Genomic DNA, 27,724 nt, shown 5'->3' with positions numbered 1-27,724 from the left:
ACATAGAATCTGAAGCAGGCTCCAGGCTCCAAGCTGAGAGCACAGAGCCCGACACGGGACTCAAATTCACGAATCTCAAGATCACGATCTGAGCCAAAGTCAGAGGCTTATTCGAATGAGCCACCCAGGGGCCCCAGAATTTGATGTGATTTTAAAATGACCAAGTTTCTTGGGTAGTTGGTCTGCTGTTAATATAAGATTGTAGGGGCATCTTGGTGGCTCAGTTGTCTAAGCATTCGACTTTGGCTCAGATCAGGATCTCACAGTTAGTGAGTTCAAGCCCCACTTTGGTCTCTGCTGACAGCTCAGAGCCTGGAACCTGCTTCAGATTCTGTCTCTCTCTTGCTCTGCACCTCCTTTGCTCACGCTCTGTATCTCTGTCTCTGTCTCTCTCTCAAAAATAAATAGACATTAAAAAAAAGATTGTAAAAGGTTTTCCTTATAAATGGCTTTATCAGATTTTTTGATTACTTATAACTGAGTCATTTCTACTGAAAGAGCTATGGTTCCTGTAACTAAAATAAATTTCTGTATTTTCCTGCAGTCTTTAATTATCATCATGGTTAAGTGGATAAGTGGGTGTTGTTTCACAATCGCTTGTATACTATTTGATGGAGTATTTTAAAGTCTTTTGAATGCTTTTTCCTTTTTTACTATTTTTATTTATTTAAATTCAAGATAGTTAACATACTGTGTAGTAATGGTTTCAGGAGTAGAACCCAGTGATTCATCACTTACATATAACACCCATTGCTCATCACAAGTGACCTCCTTAATGCCCATCACCCATTTAGTCCATCTCCTCACCCACCACTCCGCCAGCAACCGTAAGTTTGTTCTCTGTCTTTAGGAGTCTCTTATGGTTTGCCTCCCTCTATGCTTTTATATTATTTTTCCTTCTCTTCCCTATGTTCATCTGTTGTGTTTCTTAAATTCCACATATGAGGGAAATATTTGTCGTTTTCTGACTGACTTATTTCACTTAGCACAATACACTCTAGTTCCATCCACGTTGTTGCAAATGGCAAGATGCTTCTTTTTGATTACCAAGTAGTATTCCATTGTATATATATACCACATCTTCTTTATCCATTCATCAGTCAATGGACTGTAGACATGCACTGAAGAAAAAGTTCTCAGTCACTTAGGTTGAACGGATGTGCAGGGCTGCCTCCACCAGTGAAAGAGCAGCCGCAACAAACTGCACATGGTCTTTATTTCATGTTTGCCAGTTATAAACATCAAAGAATGTCAAAGTATGGGAGGAAAACACAAAGAGCCTCCACACACAGACCAAACACACATCTGGTGTTCACATGAAAGCATGCAAGGAAGATGTGCAGTTCAAGGGCTACTAGGCAATTACAGTCTGTGCCCTAACTGGCTCCTAGAAGATCATGGGGCTCTGGATCTCATAGTCTTATCACGTTCAACAGCCTTGATACTAGAACATGGTTGATGTTTCACCAACTACCCCATTCACCTTCCCAGGGCTTACAATACACTCTCTGAAAATAACTCCACAATGGACGTTTGTGTTCTTTCCATAATGTGGCTATTGTTGATAATACTACTATAAACACTGGGATGCATGTGCCCCTTTGAATCACCATTTTTATATCCACTGGATAAATACCTAGGATTGCAATTGCTGGGTTGGGGGTACTTCTATTTTTAGTTTTTTAAGGAAACTTCATAATGTTCTGTAAAGTGACTGCAACAGTTTGCATTCCCACCAGCAGTGCAAAAGATTTCCCCTTTCTCTGCATCCTCACCAACATCTGTTGCTGCCTGAGTTGTTAATTTTACCCATTCTGACAGGTGTGAGGTGGTATCTCATTGTGGTTTTGATTTGTACTTCCCTGATTATGAGCGATGTTGAGCATTTTCTCACATGTCTGTTAGCCATCTGGATGTCTTCTTTGGAAAAGTGTCTATTCATGTTTTCTGCTGATTTCTTCACTGGATTATTTGTTTTTGGGGTGTTGAGTTTGAAAAGTTCTGTATAGATTTTGGATACTAACCCTTTATACGATGTCATTTGAAAATATATTCTCCCATTCTGTTGGTTGCCTTTCAGTTTCGCTGATTGTTTCTTTTGCTGTGCAGAAGCTTTTTATCTTGATGAGGTCCGAAATGTTCATTTTTGCCTGTTTCCCTTGCCTCCTCAGACATGTTGAGTAAGAAGTTGCTGTGGCTAAGGTCAAATAGGCTGTTGCCTGCTTTTTTCCCTCGATTTTGATGGCTTCCTGTATTACATTTAGGTCTTTCATCCACTTTGAGTTTATTTTTGTGTGCGGTGTAAGAAAGTGGTCTGGATTCATTCTTCTGCATGTCACTGTCCAGGCTTCCCAACACCATTTGCTGAAGAGACTGTCTTTATTCTATTGGATATTCTTTCTTGCTTTGTCAAAGGTTAGTTGGCTATACGTTTGTGGGTCCATTTCTGGGTTCTGTATTCTGTTCCATTGATCTAAGTGTCTGTTTTTTTGCCAGTACCATACTGTCTTCATGATTACAGCTTTATAATATATCTTGAAGTCCGAGATTGTGATGTCTCCAGGTTTGATTTTCTTTTCCAGGATTGCTTTGGCTATTCGGGGTCATTTCTGGTTCTGTAAAAATTTTAGACTTGTTTGTTCTAGCTCTGTGAATAACGCTGGTGTTATTTTGGTAGGGATTATATTGAATGTGTAGATTACATTGGGTAGTATTGACATTTTAATAATATATATTCTTCCAACCCATGAGCATGGGATATTTTTCCATGTTTTTGTGTCTTCTTCAATTTCTTTCATAAGCTTTCAGCTAACACATGTTTTACCCCTTTGGTTAGGTTTATTCGTAGATATCTTATGTGATTTAGTGCAATTATAAATGAGATCAATTCCTTGATTTCTCTTTCTACTGCTTCATTATTGTTATATAGAAATGCAACTGATTTCTGTGCACTGATATTTATATCCTATGACTTTGCTGAATTCATGGATCAGTTCTAACAGTTTTCTGGTGGAGTCTTCCAGGTTTTCCATGTAGACAGACTATCATGTCATCTGTGAGGAGTGAAATTTTTATTTCTTATTTGCCAGTTTTGATACTTTTTATTTCTTTTTGTTGTTTGATTGCTGAGGCTGACTTCCAGTACTACTCTGACCAACATCTCTGTTGTTTTCCTGATGTTAGGGGAAATGCTCTCAGTTTTTCCACACTGAAAATTATATTAGCTGTGGGCTTTTCATATATGGTTTTTATAATGTTGAATTATGTTCCTTTTATCCTTACTTCCTTGAGGGTTTTTATTGAGAACAGATGCTCTATGTTGTTAAATGTTTTTCCTACTCCTATTGAAAGGATCACATAGTTCTTATCCTTTCTTTTAAAAATGTGGTGTATCACATCAATTGATTTGCGAATATGAACCAGGTTTGCAGCCCAGGAATAAATTCCACTTGATTGTGGTGAATAATTCTTTTAATGTACTGTTGAATTTGATTTGGTGGTATCTTGTTGAGAATTTTTACATCCAGGTTCATCAGTGATATTGGTCTAAAATTCTCCTTTTCAGTGGAGTCTTTGTCTTGTGTTGGAATCAAGGCAATCCTGGCTTTGCAGAAGGAGTTTGGAAGCCTTCTTTCCATTTTTATTTTTTAAAACAGTTTGAGACAAATAGGTATTAACTCTTCTTTAAATGGCGGGTAGAATTCCCCTTAGAAGCCATCTGGCACAGGACTCTGTTTGTTGATAGATTTTTGTTAACTGATTCAATTTATGGGTCTGGTTCTTCCTGTTTGAGTTCTGGTAGTGTGTAAGTTTCTAGGAATTTGTCCATTTCTTCCCAATTGTCCTGTATGTTGGCATATAATTATTCATAGTATTCTTGATAATTATTTGTATTTCTGTGGTGTTGGTCTGATCTCTCTTCTTTCATTTGTCATTTTATCTACTGGGTCCTCTCTCTTTTCTTTTTGAGAAATGTAGCTAGGGTTTTATCAATTTTGTTAATTCTCTGTAAAAAATCAGCTTTTAGTTTCATTGAACTGTTCTACCATTTTTTGTTTGTTCTATATCATTTATGGTTGTTCTAACCTTTATTATATCCCTTGTTCTATTGGTTTTGGGCTTTATTTGCTGCTCCTTTAGGTGCAAAGTTAACTTGTGTATTTGAGACCTTTCTTGATTTTTGAGCCTGAATTGCAATGTACTTTCCTCTTAGGACTTCCTTTGGGGCATCCCAAAGGGTCTAGACTGTCATGTTTTCATTTTCATTTGATTCCATGTATTTGTTTAATTTCTTTTTTAATTTACTGGTTAACCCTTTATTCTTTAGTACAATGCTCTTTAACCTCCATGTATTTGAAGGCTTTCCAAGTGTTTTCTTGTGTTGATTTCAAGTTTCACAGTACTGTGATCTGAAAATCTGCATGGTATGATCTGATCTTTTTTGTACCTGCTGGGCTGACTTGGACCCAGTATCTGACCTATTCTGGAGAATATTTCATGTGCACTCAAAAAGAACATGTATTTTGCTGCTTTAGGATGAAATGTTCTGAATATATCTGTCATGTCCATCTGCCTAGTGTGTCATTCAGGGCCATTGTTTCCATGTTGATTTTCTGCTTGGAAGATCTGTCCATTGCTGTAATGGGGTATTTAACTCTCCTACTATTATGTTATTAATACCAAGGAGTTTCTTTATGTTTGTGATTGATTTATATATTTGTGGAGGCAAGTTGGGGACATAAAAGTCCACAATTGTCAGATCTTGAGAAATAGACCCCTTAATTATGATACAATGTCCTTCTTCATTTCCTGTTACAGTCTTCATTTTAAAATCTAGTTTGTCTGATACAATATGGCTACTTCAGCTTCTTTTTGATATCTATTAGCATGATAGATGGTTCTGTCTACTCACTTGTGATCTGCAGGTGTCTTTAGGTCTAAAATGAGTCTCTTGTAGACAGCATAAAGATGGATTGTTTAGAATTCTGCACCCTATGTCTTTTGATTAGAGTATTTAATCCATTTACATTTGGAGTGATTACTGAAGTATATTAATTTAGTGCTACTGTGTGACCTGTAGAGTTGGTGTTTCTGGTGATGATCTCTGGTCCTTTGTAGCCTTTGTTGCCACACTATCTCAATACTTCTCTCTCTCCCTTTTGTCTCTGTAGGGAAAGGGTTCCATCCCCTCCACAGTCTGCCATTTCTCTCCCCCCGATCCAAATCCACATATCTCGCACTTGCCAAACTGTCTCCCTCCAACTGTGGAGATCCTTCTGCCACTCTGCATATTGGATCCAACTTCCTGGGTGTTCCAAGTGATATGACCTCAATACAGCTTGTTTGAAGAATGAAGAAAGCCCAGGGTCCCCCTATTCTCCACTATCTTAATTCCCCCTCCTCACTTTTTGAATGTTTGTAACAATATTCTCCAAATCATCTTATCACTTGTAACACCAGTTATTACCTTAAAATGTAATGTATGTCAAAAATAACCAAATTTTCTTGTCAATTCCACTGCAGTGAATTCTCATTAGATCTTTAACCATGGACAATAAAATCTAGAAAGACTGTGGAACATGTAGATATTCTGCTTCTACAAAAAAAAAAAAAAAGGCCCCTCATTACCACAATTTTGCCATCCTGCTGTTCTTACAACATGACAGCAGTCTGCTTCTGAATCACAGAAATTAAGATGAGTAAACAATGGTTATAAATTAAATTAATAGTCAGGGCTATGGGAAATCCAAGATGGCCACATAGTCCTTCCTAACTCCCTGGCAAATTCCATTTTTGGTTTTTGCATTCCTTTACTGACCTTGGTGAATTTGAAAACAGTTAGGTTCTCAGAGGACTCAGATCTCCTCTCTCTGGACTTTTAAAACATCTGCAGCTGGACTTCAATTCAACTGTCACTTATGGTGGGTTATCAAAATGTTGATGTGTTTTTGGGGGTGGACTGTCCACAACATCCAGGTACCTACTTCACTGGGCAAACTATATAAGCCTCAACAAAAACCTTACAATTTCTTTAAATTATCACTGTCAAAAAACAGGCAAGGTCAACAAAACTAATGAAAAAAATTGTACTCAAGCAGAACAAGTACTAATTACATAGGGATGATGTAATTAATGAACTGATGAATATGGATTATACTTTTCATAACTTTTTGTCTAAAGTGTTACTGGTCTTAAATCTGTTTTTCCAGATTCAGGAAAAATATCTTCTCTTAAAAAAAAAACTTTTTTAAAATGTTTATTTATTTTTGAAGGAGAGAGAGACAGAATATGAGCATGGGAGGAGCAGAGAGAGGGGGAGGCACAGAATCTGAAGCAGGATCCGGGCTCTGAGCTGTCAACACAAAGCCCAATGTGGGACTTGAACTCACAAGCTGTGGGATGATGACCTGAGCTAAAGACAGATGCTTAAATGACTCAGCCACCCAGGTGTCCCATGAAAATCTCTTCTCTTAAGCTGCCAACAATTTGGTAAAATATATCTTTGTGAACAAATATGAAACATTTATCTTTTTCTCCCTACCTGATCCCTCCAGAATTCAAACTACAGTGTCAGTTACTTACACAAATTCACTGAGAAGTTGTTCCCCTTATCACAGGACACAATTTTTAAAACAAAGCCTTTCTTGCTAAGGCTTTGACTAAAATGTCATGTTTGAGAGATAGATGCATAGACTCAGATATGACCAAACAGGTTTAAAGAACTGCTTGTAAAAATTGGCCCAGTATCTTGCTTACAAAGTTCCAACAAAGCAATCTTTTAAAACCTTTACATACCGAATCACTATTCTTCCTGCTTTTATAAAAATAATCAGGCCAAGCTTAAACAAATTAGGCTTATCATGATATCTGATTAAAAAATGGGAGTAATTGTAGAGAGAAAAGTTACATTTGTACCTTTGTCTACATTAGATTCTAGTCCTATTCATTGTCTTTGAGGTTTGGTTATATAACAAAGCTGGACTGGATCCTAAATTCTTCTAGTTTCTTAAAATATCTGGCTATGACTCTCCAAAGTAACATTTACAATTTTCTCCCACGCTGTGATTTTAAATCAATAAGAACAATAACTGCTCTTGAATCTCCTTGGAAGAGACTATATCAGGTCATCCTCACAGTCTAGACGGCAGACTTTAGGGACTCAAGCCTTAGGTACACATCTCATAGCTAAAGAAAGATCCACATGACATCTAGCTCTATACAAATGCTGGAGACCTCTGAATCGAATTGGCTAAGAAAATACAGATGACATCTAATGTGGACAGCTGACTCAAGATTCCATACCAGGCCTGTATACTCACAAACATTATTTTGATTTTTCTCTTAATCTATTTCACATTAGACCTCCTTTACAATACTGGTGAATCCCTTAGCTTATGATAACTCAACATTTCTGACCTGCTGAGATTATCAATATTTTCTAAATACTGCTACTCTGCACTTCCTCTCTTAAGTTAATTTCCCTACTAAACCATGTCTATCTTGTTGTTAGAACTACAGTGTATAATGACTTTATAATTTCTGCTTCCTTAGGGTATATTTTTAGTTGGGTTTGGCAAAAACACTACCAGGAACACACTGTGTAAATCCCTATTGGAGTAAAGGTTGTTGTGCACCTGGATTATTGGTTACACCTATTTCATTTGTATAATCAATCAGAAACTTAGCATTGGGCATCACTTTAAATTTACTTCACTGACTAACGTGTAATACTGGCTCCACACATAGTCCAGGGTGTTCAATTAATGGTGGTGTCAACCCCAGCAAGCTGCCAGGTTTAGAGGACTATTTTTCCTTGAATGAAGGAATACATGATCAGAAATTTCTCTAAAATCCTGAGAGATATTGCTAAAATCTGTTGCTAATGCATTAGCCACCCAAGAAAAATCTTTGGATGCCCTTGCACAAGTTGTATTAATTAATGGAATTGTTCTTGATCACCTCCTAGCTGAACAAAGTTGGGTTTGTTCTGTGATAAATACCTGCAGTTTTACTTGAGTAAACACCTCTGATGAAGTAGAAACCCCTTGCTTTCACCTTCCAAGCAGGAAAACTATTTGGATTTCTAGTTGAATCCGTGTCCCCAGACTGCAATTCTTTAATCTCAAATAAACTCGTTTGCCTCTCATTGTGGCTTTTTATTTTCAGGTTGACATTATTGTGAAGATAATGCTTTATTTCTCTTTCAAGTAGTGGCTATTTTTTCTCTCATATGTAGGGGTTTGTTCCTCTTCCTTCTTATTACTGCTTTCAGACTATTATTCCACCTTCCTCCATAAAAATACCCAGCTTTGTCATGGGTGTTCTTGTCATCTACTCATATCACCCATTATACATCTTTAGTATCATCATCTACCAACTCCAGGGTCAGTTCCCTCATTCTTTGAAGATTTTGGTTCTTTGATCACTGAAGAATATCATAGGCATACTCTCCTCTATTACTTCCACTAATGACAACTAAAAACTCTGAGTAAAATACATAAAACAGGGGTGCCTTGTGGCTCAATTGGTTGAGTGTCTGATACTTGATTTTGACTCAGGTCATTATCCCAGGGTCATGGGATCAAACCCCATGTTGAGTTCTGTGCTGAGCATAGAGCCTGCTTGAGATTCTTCCTCTCCCTCTTTATCTCTGCCTTTCTACCCCTTTGGTATGCTCCATCTCTCTCTAAAAAAATTTTTTTAAGGCATAAAGCAACTATTAGAAGACTCTGAATGGTGGTGGTGGTGGAAACAGACTAGCCAGAGATCAGAGGACTCAAGGGATGACCCAGTGGTGATTTTTTTTGCTGTGTCTGTCTTTCCTCTCCTATGTATCCATGCCTGGGTGCTAAACCAGCCCACACCCAGAAATTCTAATGGGCACACTTTTGAAAGACCCAAAAAAGGTCCGTTCTTCCTGGGCTCAGAATAGAGACCCCACAGAAAAGAGTCATTCTGACTCTATTCATTCTATTCTGGGCAAACACAAGGAAGAAGCCCCACACTGCCTCCTCCACACTGGTACTCCACAGTGGGTGGTTTGCAGCCTGTCTGCATTCCTCCCCTGCATGAATAGTAGCAGAGAGGATCCCCCTCAGTCTCCCCTCCCCACTGGGCACTGCATCTGCATCCCTCAGCAGACAAGAAATAGAAGGGAACTTTCCAAAAGCAATAAAAGCATCATAATAAATGAAGGTTAATCTCTCATTCATTGTTGGTAGGAATGTAAAATGATAGTTATTCTGAAAAACAATTTGGTAGTTTTTTATAAAGCTAAATGAACTTATCATATGACCCTGAAATTCTACTCCTAGTATTTACCCTACAGAAAGGAAAACTTTTATTCACATAAAACCTGTTCATAAATATTCATAGCAGCTTTATTGATATAGTTGGATTAATATTCCACATTATTCATAACTTTTTTCTTTTTTTTATTTTTTATTTTTTATTTTTTATTTTTTTTTACAAATAGTTTATTGTCAAATTAGTTTCTACATAACACTCAGTGCTCATCCCCAAAGTGCCCTCCTCCATGCCCATCCCCCACTCCCCCCACATCCATCAGTCCTCAGTTTTTGTCAGCATTCAAGAGTCTCTCATGGTTTGCCTCTCTCCCTTTCCCCCACCATTTCCGCCCTTCTTCTCCCCCTTGTTCCTCCGTCAAGTTCCTCCTAATCCTCCTATACGTGCAAACATATGATATTTGTCCTTCTCTGCCTGACTTATTTCGCTCAGCATAACACCCTCAAGGTCCATCCATGTTGCTACACATGGCCAGATTTCATTCTTTCTCATTGCCATGTAGTATTCCATGGTATAGATAAACCACATCATAACTTTTTTCTATTTAGACTTGGTTTCTTCTTTTTGCCTTCCTCTCTTTTTCTGCCTTCTCCTATTTTACATGATTCCATTTTCTTTCTTCTTTTAGCATAACAATGATGCTTTAAAAAATTTAGTAGGTGTCTTACAGACTGCAATAAACATTTACAACTATTTAAATCCACTTTCAAATAGCACTATGCCACTTCACTGGTCGTTCAGGTATTTCAAAAGATTATTCCCAGGTTTTCTCATTGCTTATTGCATTATTCTCATTCATTTCACTTAAGCTTAAGCTATATTCGTACAACACATTATTGTATTATTATTTTGATCAAACTGTTAATTTAGATCAGTTAAAAGACATAAAATTAAAAGATTATCTTTTACCTTTATTTATTCCTTCTCTAAGTTTTCCTTTCTTTGTGTAGATTTGAATTTTTGATCTATATCATTTTCCCTCGCTCTGAGGAACTTCTTTTAACATTTCTTGTCTACTGGCAGCAAGTCTTCATTTCAGAAAGTCTTTATATCTCCTTTAGCTGTGAAGGATAATTTTATTGGATACAGAATTCTAGATGAGTAGGTTTCATTTCTTTCAACACTTGCATATTTCACTCTACTCACTTCTTGCTTTAATGGTCTCTCTTTTTTTGGAGTTTTATTTATTTATTTATTTATTTGAGAGAGAGAGAGAGAGAAAACATGAACAGGGGAGGAGCAGAGAGAGAGGGGGGCAGAGGATCCAAAATGGGCTCTGTGATGCCAGCGGAGAGCCAGATGGGGGGCTCAAACTCATGAATCTTGAGATTATTACCTGAGTTGAAGTCAGCCACTTAACCCACTGAGCCACTCAGGCACCCCTTGCTTGAATGGTTTCTAAAGAGAAGTCTAATGTAATTTTTATCCTTGTTTCTGTAGAACTGGTAAAGTGTTTTTTTCCTCTGCTTCTTTCAAGATTTTCTCTGTCTTGCTTTTTGAATTTTGAATATTATATGCCTAGCTAGATTTTTCAGTATTTATTCTGCACTTCCCTTAGTGTCCTGGATCTGTGGTTTGGTGTCTGTTATTATCTTTGGAAAATTCTCAGCCATTATTACTACAAATATTTTTTCTGTTCCTTTCCTCCTTTTTTTTTTTTGTACCTTCTGCTATTTCTGTTAAGTGTATTTTATACCTACTGTAATATTCTCACAGATCTTGGTTATTCTGTTTTCATTTTAATTCTTTTTTATCTTTCTTTTCAGTTTGAAAGTTTCTATTAACATATCTTCAAACTCACTGATTCTTTCCTCAGCCATGTCCATTAAGCTCATGGGCACGTCAGATTCATTTTTCATTTCTTTGATTGATTTTGATTTTCAGCATTTTCTTTTGATTTTTAGTTTCCATCTCTCTGCTTAGAGTATCCATCTGTTCTCCCACATTGTCCACATTTTCCATTAAAGCCATTAGCTTATTTATCATATTTTGTATTCTATTTTACTTTTTCTTATTTTTATTTTATTATGTAGGCTTCACATCCAGGGCAGAGCCCAATGCAGGGCTTGAACTTATAACCCTGAGACCAAGACCCTGGGCTGAGATTCAAGAGTCGGGCGCCTAAAAGACTAAACCACCCAGATGACTCTATCATAGTTATTTTATTTTTTAATTTTTATTTATTTATTTTGAGAGAGAGAGAGGCGGGGGAGAAGGAGGGAGAGAGAAGGCACATGCAAGTAGGGGAGAGGCAGAGAGAGAGAGAGTCTCCCAAACATAGTGTACTGTCACCACAGAGCCTGATGTGGGGCTCAAACTCAGGATCCGTGAGATCTTGACTTGAACTGAAATCTGACACTTAACCGACTGAGCCACCCAAGTGCCCCTATCATAGTTACTTTAAATTCAGGTCTGATAATTCCAAAACTCTGTCATATCTGAACCTGGTTCTGATGCTAGTTTTGTCTCTTGAGACTGTGTTCATTGTCTTTTAGTGCATACTGAAATTTTTTTGTGAAGAGCTGGAACGTTGTATCAGGTAAAAGGAACTGAGGTAGATAGATCTTTAGTGTGAGATATTGTATTTATGTGGCTAAGACTTAGGCCTTAGGCTGTGCTCACTGTTTGCTGTAGCTGTGGTTTCAGAAGAGAAAATCTCCTCTAATGTCCCTGTTTTTGTGTCCTCTGTTGTCTTTGGGTTTTTCCAGAGTACTTATTATAATGGATCTTAGGTTTGCAGTTCCTCCATTGTAACCTCCTATTATTACACAGAAGTCCTGTTGACAGGATGGTAAGATGTGGGAGACAGAGGGGAAGAGAAAGGAGAAGCATTCCATAATCCTATAATTAGGTCTCAGCCTTTTGTAAATCTGTGTCTCTGAGTTGTGGCCTTCACAAATGCTTCTCAGCTTCCTTCCCTCCCCCTCTCCAACCTCGGGTGATATAGGAGGGCTAGAGGGGGCTAGATTTGGATATCTCCCCTCAGGTCAGCTAGGCTTTAATATAAACCCCAAACAAACCCTAGTATATATTAGTTTCCCTTGAGGGCAGTCCTTGTTAAGAACAGGGAGCTCTGGGCATTTTTCAGAATGGTTACTTTCCCTTGTCTCCCTGCCAAAAGCAGGAAGGCTTTTTCTCTCTGGTCTTCACAGAACCTAGGGAAGCCTCTGGAGGGAAAGAAAACTCACCAGCAGTTCATTACAATGACAAATTGTGACCAATGCTAAGGATGAAAAGAACAGGGTACTTTAGTACATAATAAGGGAAACTGAGAAACTCTGGGATCAAGGAAGGATTTCCTAAGGAAAAGAACTTTTCCTAAGGGAACACTTTTTTGGCAAAGGAAATACCGTGTGCAATTGCTCAGAGGTAAAAAGGAATATGGAACATCTGAGTGACTAAAAGAAAAATCAGGGTGTCCAGGTTGCTGACAGAGAGCGGAGACTGGCTCCAGATGAAACTGGAAAGGTAAGGAGGCCAAAAGCTTTTATAGTGATTCTAGGAAAGATGAGAAGCAACTTTAGGATTACTAGACTCAAAATCGAGACTTTTGGGCTGGAAATGAAGCAGGAAAAATAATGGACATTTTCTGAAGGTTGTTCCTTTCGGTTGCCCTTCTCTAATTGATCACTTTTAGTTTTCTTTCATTTTGAGTCTATGCCAAGGGTTCTAATCTAGGGAGTTTGACTTCAAGGAGTCTCTGAACCAGCAGAAATTATATGCAACATATTGTGTGCACAGACACATGTATTTTGTGAGGGGTACAGGTCCACAGTTTTATTAAAGAATTCTGTAATTCTCCCACCAAAATTGGGAGTGAGCAAGAGGTTAAGTATTATGTTCTTCCATGAAGTTAAAATTAATGACCAACATCTTGCTAAGTGGAAGTTATATCAATGTAAAGTGTCAAAAATCAAGTATTAGTTTATTTAAGAGAGAGACACAGGACAAATAGATATTAATCTACAGTTTATAGTCAAGGCCAGATATTGTCTCATCCTTTATACCTTCTTCATGTTGGAGACTGAATAATATGAATTAATAGTACTAGTCATAACTTTCAATTTTGCAAAATTATGAATTCATACTTATATTATCAAAAAAGGATTAATTATGCCAATATAGTCTTAGGGTTGATTTGAAATTCAATTATTCGAAAACACGGAACCCATGAGCTGTATTATTTATATAGGATAACCTTCTGCGTTGCCTTCGCCTTCAAGGTGATATTCTGCCCACTCACCTGCCAGACTCCATAAGAGGGGGGAGGGCAAAAACCAGGACTTGTTTAGCCTCCAGTCTCCTGAGTCTGTACGGCGCAGACGAGACATCTTTGCTTTCTAAGTGTGAGTCCTGAACTCTCCTACTCCGCACACTGGCATCTCATTTATACCTGCACCGCAGGTTTCCGAAAATCTGTATGTGCCTGGGTCGGAGTCTCTCTGCCGCTTCCCCCCCGCCCCCCCGCCACGCCTTCTGTAAATGCATTCTCTCTCCACTAATGCACGACTCCCCTTAGGATTCCCAAGGTCTCTGTGTCTGAGTCTTTCTCTCTCTCTCTGTCTCTCACACACGCAGCACACACACAGACATAAGCGCGCGCGCACACACGCATTCTGTAAATGCATTCTCTCTCCAGGAATGCACGACGTGCCCCTTTCCCAGCAACGTGAATCAGACTATCAGACCTTGAAAGTTCTCCATCGCTGGATCACGACTCTCGCGACTTCTCCTTTGTTCTCGCGGCGCCTGACCAGTTCTCAGGTTTCCAGCCAAGACCGGTCAACTTGCAGGTCTGATTGGCTGCAATACGAAGAGAAGCAGAAGCTCCACCAAATCATCAATCTAGGGTGTTCATCGTGCTTGGTCTCCTCCCTAGAATCCTGGCAACAGGTGTGCATGGTTTCTCGTAGAGGAACCCTTGCCTGGGTTGCTAAGGAGATAGGACGCTGCAATTTGCTGAGCAGCTGGGGACCCTGAAATCCTTTAACCAACCTCAGCAAAGCGACTGCCCTGCGTTGCCTCTTTCCATATCTGCACGCCCTCCTCATCCAGATTTTTTTTTTTTTTTTGACTCTTTCCATGGAAGACTTGACATCCCCGAAGCAAGAAAAAGCAAACCAAGATCCGGGAGAAGCAGGGCGGCCATGGGAAGAAATAACAGCAGCTTCTTCCCAAAGTCCCGAGTCTGGGTTGTCTGAGCCCTTGGAATTGGAGCACGGGCTGGAAACTGGACCCCAACTCAGAAGAAGCCCTCCTCAGAGTCCACAGTCCAGAGCCAGCACCCCTCTGGATGACCTCACAGGACCAGGCACATCATCTCCACCTTCCCTTCCCCAGGAGGGTTCTTACACTCCTTCTTCCCCGGCTCTGACCAGACAGGACCTTGCAGTACCATGGCAGTCAGACAAAACCAGTAGTGTGAATCCCGAAGCTGGAACGCCTCACTTCCACCATTTGGAACAATCATCTGATAAAGGAGAATTGACTGCTTCTCAAACATGCCAGTCAGAGGGAACCAACTTTCAACAGTCTCTGCAAACCAAACATCACCTGTATGGACCAGAAGATGTGACCTATAACAACTGTAAACAAAAAGAACTGAGATTTAACATCTTTGAAGAGGAAGACTCAAACAGTAACTATGATCTGGGTCACACTGAACCTGGGGTCTCTGAAGTGGCCCCCAGCATGCTTGAGATTGCCATTCAGAGTGCTAAGGCTTACCTACTGAAGACCAGTAGCAAGTCTGGCTTAAATTTGTAAGTCCTAAAGGGTTAATGAGGTGTGTATGTGTGTGTGGAGTTGGCAGAGAAAAGGGAGTGTAAGTGTGTGTGTGAGTGTGTTTCTGTGTGTGAATGGAAATATATTTGAAAAGTCTGCATTATTAGGAGAGAGTTGGTGACTTAATAACTCTTTGCATCGCAGGACTCACAATAGGCCTTTGGTGGGGATTCTTTTAATTTATTTGAAAACCCTTGGCACACAGAAATAAAACCTAGGAATTATGGAATCTTGGGTTTACAGAGATCATGAAGATAGTGAAGTCCAAGAATCTCTCCAAGATGCTTATAAAAAGTAATTGTCTACCAGTGATGGGGAATGCATGGCTCTAATCTGAGCATCCTGGTACTTGTATGGCTTGGTTTTGAGTTCCTCCGTAGGCCAGTGTGGCGGTTACCAACTATCTCAGTTATCCCAGAACTGCCTTGATTTGAGCACTGAATGTTCTGTATCCTGAGAAACCCCTTAGTCCTGGGTAAACCAGAAGAATTGATCACAATAATTTTAAGTATGAAGAATTTTTAAAATTAGATAATAATATCTTGCCATAATATGTGTTTGAATAAGTTAAATATTCATATCACATTGGAGGCATTTCCTAAGGAAAATTCTAGCATAGGTTCTTTCTGGCAGTGATGAAATTAATGGTGTATATCCACTTAAGATATCTGAAGACTTTGAGTTTTTGAAGTTTCCTGGAAACCAACTAACTGAATCTGCATATAATACTTCTTCAAAGGCTCTCTGATATGGATAGTACCAGGAATTTTCTCTTTTTGGGTAGATATGATCATCTTTCTGATATGCTCACCAAGGTCTTAGATGAGCGTCCTGAAAATGCTGTGGACATCATTGAAAGTATCAGCCAAGATGTGAAGATGGCACATTTTAGGAAAAAATTAGATACACTCCAAAATGAAAACGAGATGCTTCCAACATATGAGATCGCAGAGAAGCAAAGGGCTCTTTTTCTCCAGGGAAATTTGGAAGGAGCTGACCAAGAACTAGAAGATGAAATAGTAAGTCATGGCTATAAATTTGAATAGTTCAATCTTAGAGTTTTATTTCAGATAAGTGTGGCTTTAAATTCATATCAACTGTCTTTTATTGTTTCCTAAATAGTATGTGTAACCTCATTTCACACCATACATTTCCTTGTTTAGAGTTTCTGATTTTTTTTTACATTGTGTTTCACAGGTTTAGTTGTTTGTTATATGTTTGTGGGGTTGAGCTCCTTGATGTCAGAGAAAATTATTTCTTCATCTTTTATATTTTCCAAAGTACCTGGTACAGATCTGAGTCTACAGCTGTTTCTTATTAAATATTTGCTGAATGAATGAATTAATGTCAGATAGTTTAAAATTGGGCTTTAAAACAAGTTGCATATTTTCCCCTTTAATTTACTAGAATAATTAGAAGTACCTCTAATGTCATTTGCATTCTTTTCCAAGTTACTCATATTATGTCTCAATATTCTGTATATTACATCAATGAGGTATGATACAAGAGGAGAGGGATAAAGTATTTATTTTAAATCTCTATAGACGAAGTGTTAAAAATATTTACAGAGAAAGCTGGTGACAGAGATAAAAAGCTATCATTAGAGAATAAAATTAGTTGTGCTACAGAAACTTTAGCTCCAAATATTTTAAAACAGCATCAAGTATGCTGCCTCCTCAATGCCCATATGCTTGTAATTTATACTACTGAGTAATTTACACTATACATCTACTGAGCTTCCATGTTGTGTTACCACTAGACTACTTAAAATCTGCCTATATACTTGCACATTTGATGTTTGGTGTATGATATTTTCAGAAAAAGGTGGAAAGTTCAGTCAGGAAAAAGATAGGAGGGTAGGGATCTAGACATTAGGTACACTGTCTAGGACTCTGCAACATTTGTGTGGAGACCCAACCTGACACAGTGGGATACAGAGTACTCAGAAGGAACAACTGATAAGTGTCAAGGAGTTGACATCAGCTTCACCTCTTCTGAAAATATCTTACTCCAAACATGTAGTTAAATAGCCACATACAGTGATGATAAGTCTGGGGGCAATCAGCATGTAGGGATTAAGCAGATAGACACTGTCACGGAGGAGCTTATCAAAGAGAAGTCAGACTCCAGTATAAGAATGGGGCATTGGGCCATCCATAGGCATAGTATTAGAAAGTAGGGATCTATATCCTAAAACTAGAGAAACTAGGAGTGAGAACACAAACAAGGTGTTTTGGTCCTGGAACTTGAGCTCTTTAACCAGATTTCATAAATCCTTCCTAGTGAAGAATAAGATTGGTTTTAGGGCCAGAAATAGCTGAGCCATGAGATAAAGATTAAAAGTTCTGTCTCAGGGAGTAGAAAGATGCAGGAATAGGAAGACACTTTGGTCTTGGATACACTGAAAGCTTTGTGACCAACTCATTAACTCATATAGTTGGAGTACTGAGTATCAACTTAATGTTTAGAGTGTTCTATTTCTATTCCTGTCTTTGACCACATCAGAATTCCTGTTCCTAGGTTTCAACATTCATTTATTCATTTACCCATTAATTCATGAACATTGCGACTATCTACTGCATGCCAGGTACACATGAAAAAGATACACATGTGAAATGATATACACAGAAATATTTTTAAATGTTTATTTATTTTTGAGAGAGAGGGAGAGAGCACAAGCAGGGGAGCAGGGGGAGAGAGAGGGAGAGAGAGAGAGAGAGAGAGAGAGAGAGAATCTGAAGCAGGCTCCAGGTTCTGAGCTGTCAGCACAGAGTCCAATGTGGGGCTCAAACTCACAAATCATAAGATCATAACCTGAGCCGAAGTCAGATGCCTAACCAACTGGGCCGCCCAGGCACCACATATACACAGAATTTTCTACTTTAAGTTGCTCACAGTCTAGTGAAAGACTGTGAAGCTATTTGATTAGTGCAATAATAGAGAGAGCCTCATATAGTGGGAAAAACAGGAGCTTTTATCTGAATTAGGATCCTAGCTCAGTCACTTACCTGCTATGTGACTATGAGTCAGTGATTAAACCTTTCCAAGCCTCAAGGGTGATCAGGTGGCAACAACTCAAGGGGAGAGTACTACATGTGAAGGGTTTGGCACATACTGGGAACTCAATGGATAGTAGCAATTGATATTATATTGTTTTGACAATCTATGAAACAGAATGGAGCAACTAACCCCACTACTGGGAATTATACTGGAGGTGATATTTCATTTGGGTCATGAAGGAGAAGTAGAAGTTCGTGAGATAAAGACTATAAGGAATAAGTTTTGAACAAAAAGAACAGAAAGTCAGGAAACATTACTTAATATTTGGGAAAAGTGAAGCATGAGGGAACAATGGAAACAAAGTAAACAAGATGCTTAAAGCCAGGCTGCCCTTGTGCATTGATAAGAAAGTTCTTTCTTCTCCACAATGGGAAGTCAATAGAAGCTTTTAATAGAAAATAGCGTAGTCTGTCTTGTGGTTTAGAAACGTAACTCTGGTAACAATGCAGAGAAGAATGGAAGGAGAAAGATTAGAATGAGGCAAAGAGAGCATTCAAAGCCTTCTGTGACAGGACAATTAGTCAGGATGGAGACTAGTATGGTAGAAATAAACTAAAGAGGAGATGATAATGTCAACAGCTTTTTAGGTGGTAGAATCCACATGACTGTAGCTAATTAAATATGAAAGTCTAGAGAGTCAGAAGAAACAAGGATGATAGAATTTTCTAATTTGGGAAACTGAGTGAATGGTGATGATATTGGCAAAGATAGGGTATATATAAAAAAGAGAAGATTTTGAGAGAAATATGAATTCAATCTTAATTTGAGGTATAGGTAGACTATTCAACTGAATAGTAGGTGACTAGAAAATGCGTGTAGAACATGGGAGAAAAGTCAGAGTAAGAGAGCTGGATTTTAAACAACCACGTAACACTTGAAGTGATGTGGGAGAAATCTGCCAAGCACAAAGTACTGAATGATGACTGAAATCTTGAAGACAGCAATATTGAGGGCTCAATTAAGGAAAAGGAATCAATTAGACACTAAGAATAAATAGTTACAGAAGGCACAGTAGGATCATGAGTGAGAGCCAGTGTGGAAAACAGGATGCAGATTCTTCAAAATATTAAAAATAGAAATACCATATGATCCAATAATTCCACTGCTGAGTATTTACCAAAAGAAAACAAAAATACTAATTCAAAAAGCTATATATACCCCTATGTTTATTGCAGTATTATTTAATGTAGCCAAGGTATGGAAAGCAACCTAAATGTCCATTGAAAGACAAAGGGATAGGACAATGGAATATCATACAGCCATAAAAAAGAATGAGATTGTGCCATTTGTGACAACATGGATGGACCTAGAGGGTATCACACTGAGTGAAATAAATAAGACTGAGAAAGACAAATACCATATGATTTCACTTATATGTGGAATCTAAAAAACCCAACAAATTTATAAACAGAAAGTAGAATCAGTCCTATAAATGCGGAGAACAAATTGATGGTTGCCAGAGGGAAGTGGGGTGGTCATAGGCAAAATGGGTAAAAGGGAGTGGGAGATACATACCTCCAGTTACAGAATGAATACGTCACAGAAATAAAAGGCACAGCATATGGAATATCCTCAATGATGTTGTAATAGTGATGTATAGTGACAAAGGGTAGCTTACACTTGTGGTGAACACAGCATAATGTAGAAACTTGTCCAACTATGTGTACACTTGAAACTAATGTAACATTGTGTCAACTATACTCAAATTAAAAAAGAGAGTGAGGAGGGCGCAGTAAATGTCAAGCATGATGGAAATGAGGATTGAAAAAAGTCTTTATGCTTATTTTGACATCAAAATTGCCTTAAAAGTAAGAGCAGATCATTTGTAAGAAAAGCAAATGTTCTCAATGTCTCCATCTTCAAGGTCTAAAATTTGTCTAAAATTTGCAAGTGATCCCTATCATAGTTAAGGTTATTTTCTGCTTTCTCAACAGATGTTTTCATATAGTTCACTCGAGACTTTGTTTTTTTATGTCTCTGTATTTCTTTTTATGAAAACATTTTAAAAATTTTCTTCCTTACATTAAATCCAAAAGTACTTATTGTAAGTAGGGGAAAACATCTGACTCAATTATGTTTTCAAAGGAAGTCATGTCTGAGCACCTATTTGATTATATTTTCCTTTTATTTATCCTGTATATTACCCTATATAGAGGGCCATGTTGATTTTTATTTACCCTATATATTACCATATTACCCTATATATTACCATATGTACATAATAAATATTTATTGTTTAGAACAACATGGTAATCTATACAAACATGTATAAACATTTTTCAAAATATATATAGGAGGTAGACTGTACTTTATTATTTCAGGATAGTAAAGAACCCGCTTAAATATTTTTATAAAAAGAGGATGTTGAGTTTTTATTATTCATAGTAGCTTAAATTACCTTTACTTAAGATACACACAGATAACAAGGGAACTGTTATATTGACAAGTATAAGACACAATAGTAGAAGTCACATTTATAAGTAATAAGGGAAAAATTGAAATACAGGAATTATCAGAGCTTGATCTAAATATTGCAACAAATGTCAAAGACATGGTGGATAGAGATAATAAAGCTAACACCAGATGTTTAGAAAGGAAAAGAGAAGCAAGCAGTTCTCTTATAGATAAAATGTTAACCATAGTGTTTGTATCCCCAGGCAGAAAATGCTCTCCCAAATGTAATGGAGTCAGCTTTTTATTTTGAACAAGCTGGAGTTGGTTTGGGCACAGATGAGACTTATCGCATATTTCTTGCCCTCAAGCAGCTTACTGACACCCACCCAATCCAAAGATGTCGTTTCTGGGGCAAGATCTTGGGTGTGGAAATGAATTATATTGTAGCTGAAGTAGAATTCCGTGAGGGAGAGGATGAAGAGGATGTGGAAGAGGAAGAGGTAACTGAAGAGAGGGATGATGCAGATAGTGAAGCTGATGAAGATGACGAAGATGAATTACCCAGGAACTTTTACAAGGCCCCACAGGCTATACCAAAAGAAGAAAACAGGATGGGTGCCAACAAATATGTGTATTTTGTTTGCAACGAACCGGGAAGACCATGGGTGAAGTTACCATCGGTTACGCCTGCACAAATTGTTACTGCAAGAAAAATAAAGAAATTTTTCACTGGGCGTTTAGATACTCCCATCATAAGCTACCCGCCTTTCCCGGGAAATGAGAGCAATTACTTACGAGCACAAATTGCCAGAATTTCAGCAGGGACCCATGTCAGCCCTCTGGGATTCTATCAGTTTGGTGAAGAGGAAGGAGAGGAGGAGGAAGAGGTAGAAGGCAGACGAGACAGCTTTGAAGAAAACCCTGATTTTGAGGGGATCCAAGTGATTGATCTCGTGGAATCCCTATCCAATTGGGTTCATCATGTGCAACACATTTTGTCTCAGGTAGGGGTTTTGTAATATTCAATCTATCAGCCAATCAGCAAGTATTTATTAAATTCTCTCCACAATGTACAAATGTATATACAAAACAAAGTTTTTCAGACCCTTGACAAAGAAACCTTTGAAAAACCAAATGAAAACAGAGTACTACAAAATTTCCCAGTAGTATATAAATCTGGGATCTTCAAAGAAATTTTTATTTCCAAACAGAAATAAATATTTCTATGTAGAATTTGACAAGTTATGTAAGGATTTAGATTTATGTGTGTTGTGAAATTATGTTTTATATGTTAAATATAGATAGGTGCTTCAGTTTTGGGAACAGTTCTTTTATTCAATTTCTATAACACATGGAGCTTTCATGCCAAGAAAAATAAAATATTATAACAAAAATGAAAACAAGCAGTGCTACATAGCACCTCTTCCGCCAGGTGCTCTTAACAGGACTTTATGTATATTATTAGCTCATGTAATCCTCACAACTATATGAAAGACTAATGTTATCCTTATTTTACAGATGGGAAAATTGAGGCAGAGAGTTTAGAAAATGTAATAAAGAGAATATAGCCAATAAGCAACAGGGTCAGATATGAATGGGCAGAATGGATCCAGAGTCCATCCTATTAATCACTGTGCTATGCTGCCTCATCTGTGGGCAGAGAATCCTTACACTTTGATCTGCATAAGAGGTACTCAAATGTCTCTCTGTATAAGATTTAATTAAATGAAAATAACCACAAACTTCCTTACCTGACTTTATTACCACCTTAAAAATTTTGTTATTACTGTTAATAATAGTTATCTTACTACTTTCATATAAATTATTTATTGCAAATTAGTAAAATGCATTCTATTTTTTCATGAAGTTTTTGCTCATTTTAAAATATACATGTTCTGTAACTTTAAGAAGTTGTTAAATTTCTGAAATAAATCGTTCAACTTTTTTGCTAGAAATAAACGAGATAAAAAACCTAGCACTTGGTAAGTATGTTGAATGAATAAATGATTGATGATTAAATTCCCATACAGTTGGACCTCCTGCAGATAACTGCTTCAATCCAAATAAATATTCCAAACTTTCAAGATCCTCATTAGATGACTAAATCTTGCAATACTCATTCCTAGGGTCGCTGTAACTGGTTTAACCCCATACAAAAAAGTGAGGAGGAAGAAGAAGAGGAAGATGAAGAAAAAGAAGAAGAGAAAGGAGAAGAGACTGACTATATAGAACAGGAAGTGGGGCCTCCTCTTTTGACACCTATCTCTGAAGATTTAGGTAATTTTACACAAATTACGTAATATACCTTGTATATTATATACACTATGTAGATTATGTATTTTATATAGTATATGTAGCATCCATATGTATACTAGATACTAGAGTATATTCTATATATGTATCTATTATATACTGTGTATATTATATGGTAAATAAATGGGAGTTGATAATCTATAAAAAGTGGATAAGAACCAAAATTTCATCCTCTTTCTCCTTCATGTGTTTTGGGATAATGGTGAATAGAGAATATAACTGGCCTCACCACCAACCTTCTTGGACAGAGGGTGGAGTGATACAGGGAGGAAACGTAAATTGGCTGCTGCTCTTACTAGAAATGCTGACAGTTATCTTGTGTCTCATTCTTGTCTTGCATTTTGCAGGCCATAACATATGGCCATAAACACATGATGTAGCTACAGTAAAGCATCATATGAGGTACTGTGACTTTTAAAATCTACTACTATCTTCATATTCTTGTTTCTTCCTATTCAGTTTTGGGGCATTTTTGCTTGTAATCCTTGTTCTCTTCCATAATAATACTTTGATCTTTTATTTGGTCATTAAATAATATTCTCTCCACCACATAGGCTTCCTCTCCCTTAGTAAAACTTCTCTCTGATGCACAGATGGACACACACACGCGTACATACATGCATATGAAGAATCAAATTTTGTTGTTCCACAACATTCATAAAATATCCTTCTGATTTTATGTTAAGCTGCTGATATTTAATTTTTAGGTCAAGTATGTGTGTTTTAAGATTTATAAGAAGAGCTTCTCTGTTACACAGTATATACTTGTCTCTTGAGGAGTTAAGTTTTTGAATTTCTCTTTGGTTTATAGAAATCCAGAATATACCGCCTTGGACAACACGGCTGTCCTCAAATCTCATTCCTCAATATGCTATTGCAGTCCTTAGATCCAACCTTTGGCCTGGAGCATATGCCTTTTCCAATGGCAAGTAAGTATCTGACAAATTAGAAAGCCAGTATTGTGATAATTTAAGTGCTAAAAAGTATAAGTTACATTGGAAGGTTATGTGCTGTTTTTTTTTTTTTTTCTCCTTTCTTTTCTATCTCCTCTCCCTCACCTGTTCCCCAGGTGAAGTACAAACCTGGGCAGCCATTTGCAATAACCCCAGGCCAGGATGGGAGAGGAAAAGGGCATGGGGCAGTCTACCCAGAGTAGGGGGGAGGGAGGAGTGATACCTGGGAAGGTCCCTGCAATGAGCCAGATGTCATGTTCAGCACTCACACCTACATCTTCCCCAAGAGTTCTTATCACAACTCTGGGAAGAGAGATGCCCATTTCACAGATTAGGAAATTGGGCTGGGATGAAGAGAGAACAAAAAGTTGGAGGCAGATGATGAAGTCCCCAGACTCCAGAGTGGGTAAAGTGTCGCTGCCCAGGATAAGCTTCTTCCTGTTGCCATGATAACCATTTCCAAGGAGCCTACAGCACTGCACTCTGTTAAGCTATTTACCTAGTAGAGCTGTTTTCTCACTGGTGTTCATCTCTGGAGTCATCTGGTGTCAGGAATACTTGGTAAGGAGAAAGGGGGTTACTATTGCCTTAATTTATCTTGGCATGTCAAGTGTGTGTGGCCTAAGATTTATTCAGATAAAATCTGTATTACACAGTGAAGCACCAAACTTAGAACATTAGATAATTCAGACTTCTGTCCTTTTAATTATCCAATTAGTGGAGCTAAACTATGGCTTTTATTCTATGATTGAGTAATAGACATACTCATTTTCTAAGATTAATGGAAGTAATTCTATACAGTGTTTAAATTAGTTTAATCTCAACAATTTTTGTTGGACATCTTGATAAAAAATAAAATATGTATTATTTAAACTATCACTTTCAAGAGAATTAGGATCAAGAGGATACTCATTGTCCTTTTATTCCTCACCCAGAACATACACTTCCATTTGTCTTATGCTTCCATTTCTCACCTAAGAGCCCACTGTCAAGAGTTCAGCTAGGTTGGAGAGAGAGAGCTGAGCTTCTACATGTCAGAGATGCCATTGAAGCAACAAACACAAAATGAGTTAAGCTTTTGGTCATTTACTGTGATAAGCAAGAAAAAACTTTGACTGCCCTGGCCCATTTTCCCTTGTGGCATGGCACACCAATGGAAGGTCAGTGGATCAGTGTATATATGGGGGTCATCTCACTAAGGAGTCCCCAAGTATCAGGCTTCTGCAGTTTTTATGGCCTTAAAGGCCCAGGAAGCTGGTGGGGGTGGGGAGGGAGAGTGCTAGAAGTGAAAAAGTATTCAGTACTGAGTTAGAATAGGGAGAAGTGTCCTTAGGTGTATCTCCTTTTCCAACCCCATAAGGAGGCTGTGGCAAAGGCAACTGAAGACCTCTGCTTGGGGTGCCTGGGTGGCTCAGTCGGTTAAGCGTCCGACTTCGGCTCAGGTCATGATCTCATTAGTTGGTCGAGCCCCGCTTGGGGCTCTGGGCTGACAGCTCAGAGCCTGGAGCCTGCTTCAGATTCTGTGTCTCCCTCTCTCTCTGGCCTTCCCCCACTCACACTCTATCTCTCTCAAAGATAAATAAATGTTAAAAAAAAAAAAAAACTTAAAAAAAAGACCTCTGTTTAAGGCCTCAGATAAGGCCTAGAATGAAGGCACTTGTGCTAGGAACTCAACCATGCAAAGAGTATAACAGGCCAGACGGGCCAGAGTTCTTGACTACAACTTCCCTTAGAGACTGCGAGGCACTGGCTGGACATCAAGTCTGGTGTGGGAATGGCAGTTTTCCCCTTTGAGGCCTGTTGGGCAAAACCCTGTAAGTGCATTTGGTTGGGCCTGAAAGATCGCACACAGGTTTGTAACCAATCACAAGAATCTACTGCCATACCAACAATGTACCGTGGAGGGTCTAGTTTGACAGGGTCTGGTGGCCTCTTAATCAGCTTACGCAGTTTGGATCATAAGTCATTTCCTGTGATAGGAGAATCACTGAGGGATATTTCATCTCTAGCACTTAAAATGCATTGTTTTTAAGAGAGTCATCGACTTTTAGACAAGATCAACTTTTCTTACTGAAAAATTATATAATGTTCATCTACTTTTTTTTTTAAACTGTATAGAAAGTTTGAAAATTTCTACATAGGCTGGGGTCACAAATATAGTCCAGATAACTATACACCCCCAGCTCTACCACCAGTGTATCAAGAATACCCCAGTGGAGCAGAAATTACAGAAATGGATGATCCTACCGTGGAAGAAGAGCAGGCTTTCAAAGCTGCACAAGAAGCAGCTGTTCTTTCAGCTGAGGAGAATGAAGAAACTGAGGACGATGAAGAGGAGGAAGATGATTATGACCAAGAATAAAATTAGCTCAGTCTTGTGTAAGACTGATCCACATATACCTTACATTGAACTGGTTTTATTATTTTTTATTTATTTTATTTTAGAGAGCGAGAGAGCACAAACAGGGGAGGGGGCAGAGAGAAAGACCATCTTAAGCAGGTTCCACACTCAGTTGCAAAGCGCAGGGCTCAGTCCCACCACCCCGGGATTATGACCTGAGCCAAAATCAAGAGTCAGACTCTGAACCGACTCACCCAGGCGTCCTGGAATCCATCTTACATACGCAGTTGTGGCATTTCGTTACATAAACATTGGCAACTCTTCATGTGCAAAATTTCCTTGAAAATGCCAAGTTTGGAATTTCATATGGGCAGCTATTAATATGTAATTGGAGAAGGATGCACAATGCATTTCCCAGAGGCCAGATGACATGTTCTTACATCACTATTCTGAGGGCTACAGCTAACAGAATCATGTGTATTCTTTAAAAAAAAAAAAAAAAAAGTTTTAATTTCTAATATGGCAAACATGGAAAGATGTAATCCACCAAATTTTTTCAGTGGCAACTGGGACCAAAAATATTGATACTCATTGAATTAGAGCATGCATTTCTAACCAGTCTGTGATACTGCATGCAAATGTTGCATATGTATGTATGTGTAGGGGGAGGGAGGTGCTTTTTCTTTTGCTGGGGAGAGGACTTATATCACCTGCCCAAAGACTGGGAACACTGAAAGTTTTAATACTTTTTACTTCTTAAAAAAATTCTCAGTCTGACTCCTTTATCCTAAAAAAATGGTTTTATATGATTAGGGGAAAATAATTTGCACAGCGATGGCTAGCTGGGATATCCAAAGACTTCAGATTAGTGTTTTTATAGCACTACTTCTCTAAAACTACTTATTATTTCCATTCCTAAAAAAAGTATTTTTAAGTCCTCTTTGTGTCAGATACTCTTGAGATTACTTTTAAAAACTGGACGTTGCTCCCGAAATCTTTGAGCTCCATTCAAGGAGGGAAGTATAAAAAGAGAAATAGAAAATCAAAATAGATTTCAACTTAACAGGTATTAGGATATAAATTATCACAGGATACCATAGAAGAGTGCTTCTTAAATCCTGTAAAGTACCAATTTAAGAATTAAAATTCTAATACAATGTCATTGTTTTTTAAAATAAAGTATCACAACAATTCTAATTTCTGTAATTACCTTGTCACAGACTAGCGGTTCACAAAACACTGATCTATGCTTAAAGAAACAAACAAACAAACAAACAAAAAAAAACCCCACTGCTATCAAACACTTGGAAGGTGCATTTAACCCAGATTTGGGCCATGCAGAAAGTTCTCCAAGAGGTGGAGAACTAAAGGGAGAAGGGTCCTAGGCAGCATGAACTTTTTTTTTTTTTTTTGGCAAAGGACTCTAGGCTGGAAGGAATGGAACTTTAAGAGTGGTGAGAGACGAGTCTGGAGGTAAGCAGGGCCCAGGTTGTCGAGAACCAGGAACAATGAAGAGGATTCAACTAGGAAGTGACAAAATCACATCCATACTTTAGAACATTTGGCTTACATG

The 27,724-nt window shown here is 38.1% G+C and overlaps 1 protein-coding gene across 2 annotated transcripts; it reads left to right on the top strand.

Annotated features, from left to right (window-relative positions):
* The first annotated feature begins 14,388 nt into the window (after positions 1-14,388).
* RSPH4A (radial spoke head component 4A) lies at positions 14,389-26,214 on the top strand. 2 transcript variants are annotated; one of them, XM_039223749.1, is made up of 6 exons: positions 14,389-15,068; positions 15,875-16,109; positions 20,808-21,548; positions 22,671-22,821; positions 23,669-23,786; positions 25,929-26,214. In XM_039223749.1, exons 1-6 carry the CDS (start codon positions 14,389-14,391, stop codon positions 26,170-26,172), a joined length of 2,169 nt encoding a protein of 722 aa, XP_039079680.1. In that variant the 3' UTR covers positions 26,173-26,214. The 2 variants fall into 2 exon arrangements, with proteins under 2 accessions (XP_039079680.1, XP_039079681.1); XM_039223750.1 differs by lacking the exon at positions 22,671-22,821 and having other exon boundaries at positions 25,929-26,023.
* Positions 26,215-27,724: the final 1,510 nt, after the last annotated feature.

Source organism: Hyaena hyaena, unplaced genomic scaffold (genome assembly GCF_003009895.1).
Source record: "Hyaena hyaena isolate Hyena2069 unplaced genomic scaffold, ASM300989v1 scaffold_1426, whole genome shotgun sequence".
NCBI lineage: Eukaryota > Metazoa > Chordata > Mammalia > Carnivora > Hyaenidae > Hyaena > Hyaena hyaena.
Note: the sequence above shows the minus strand (reverse complement) of the source record. Positions and strands in the feature narration are given on the sequence as shown.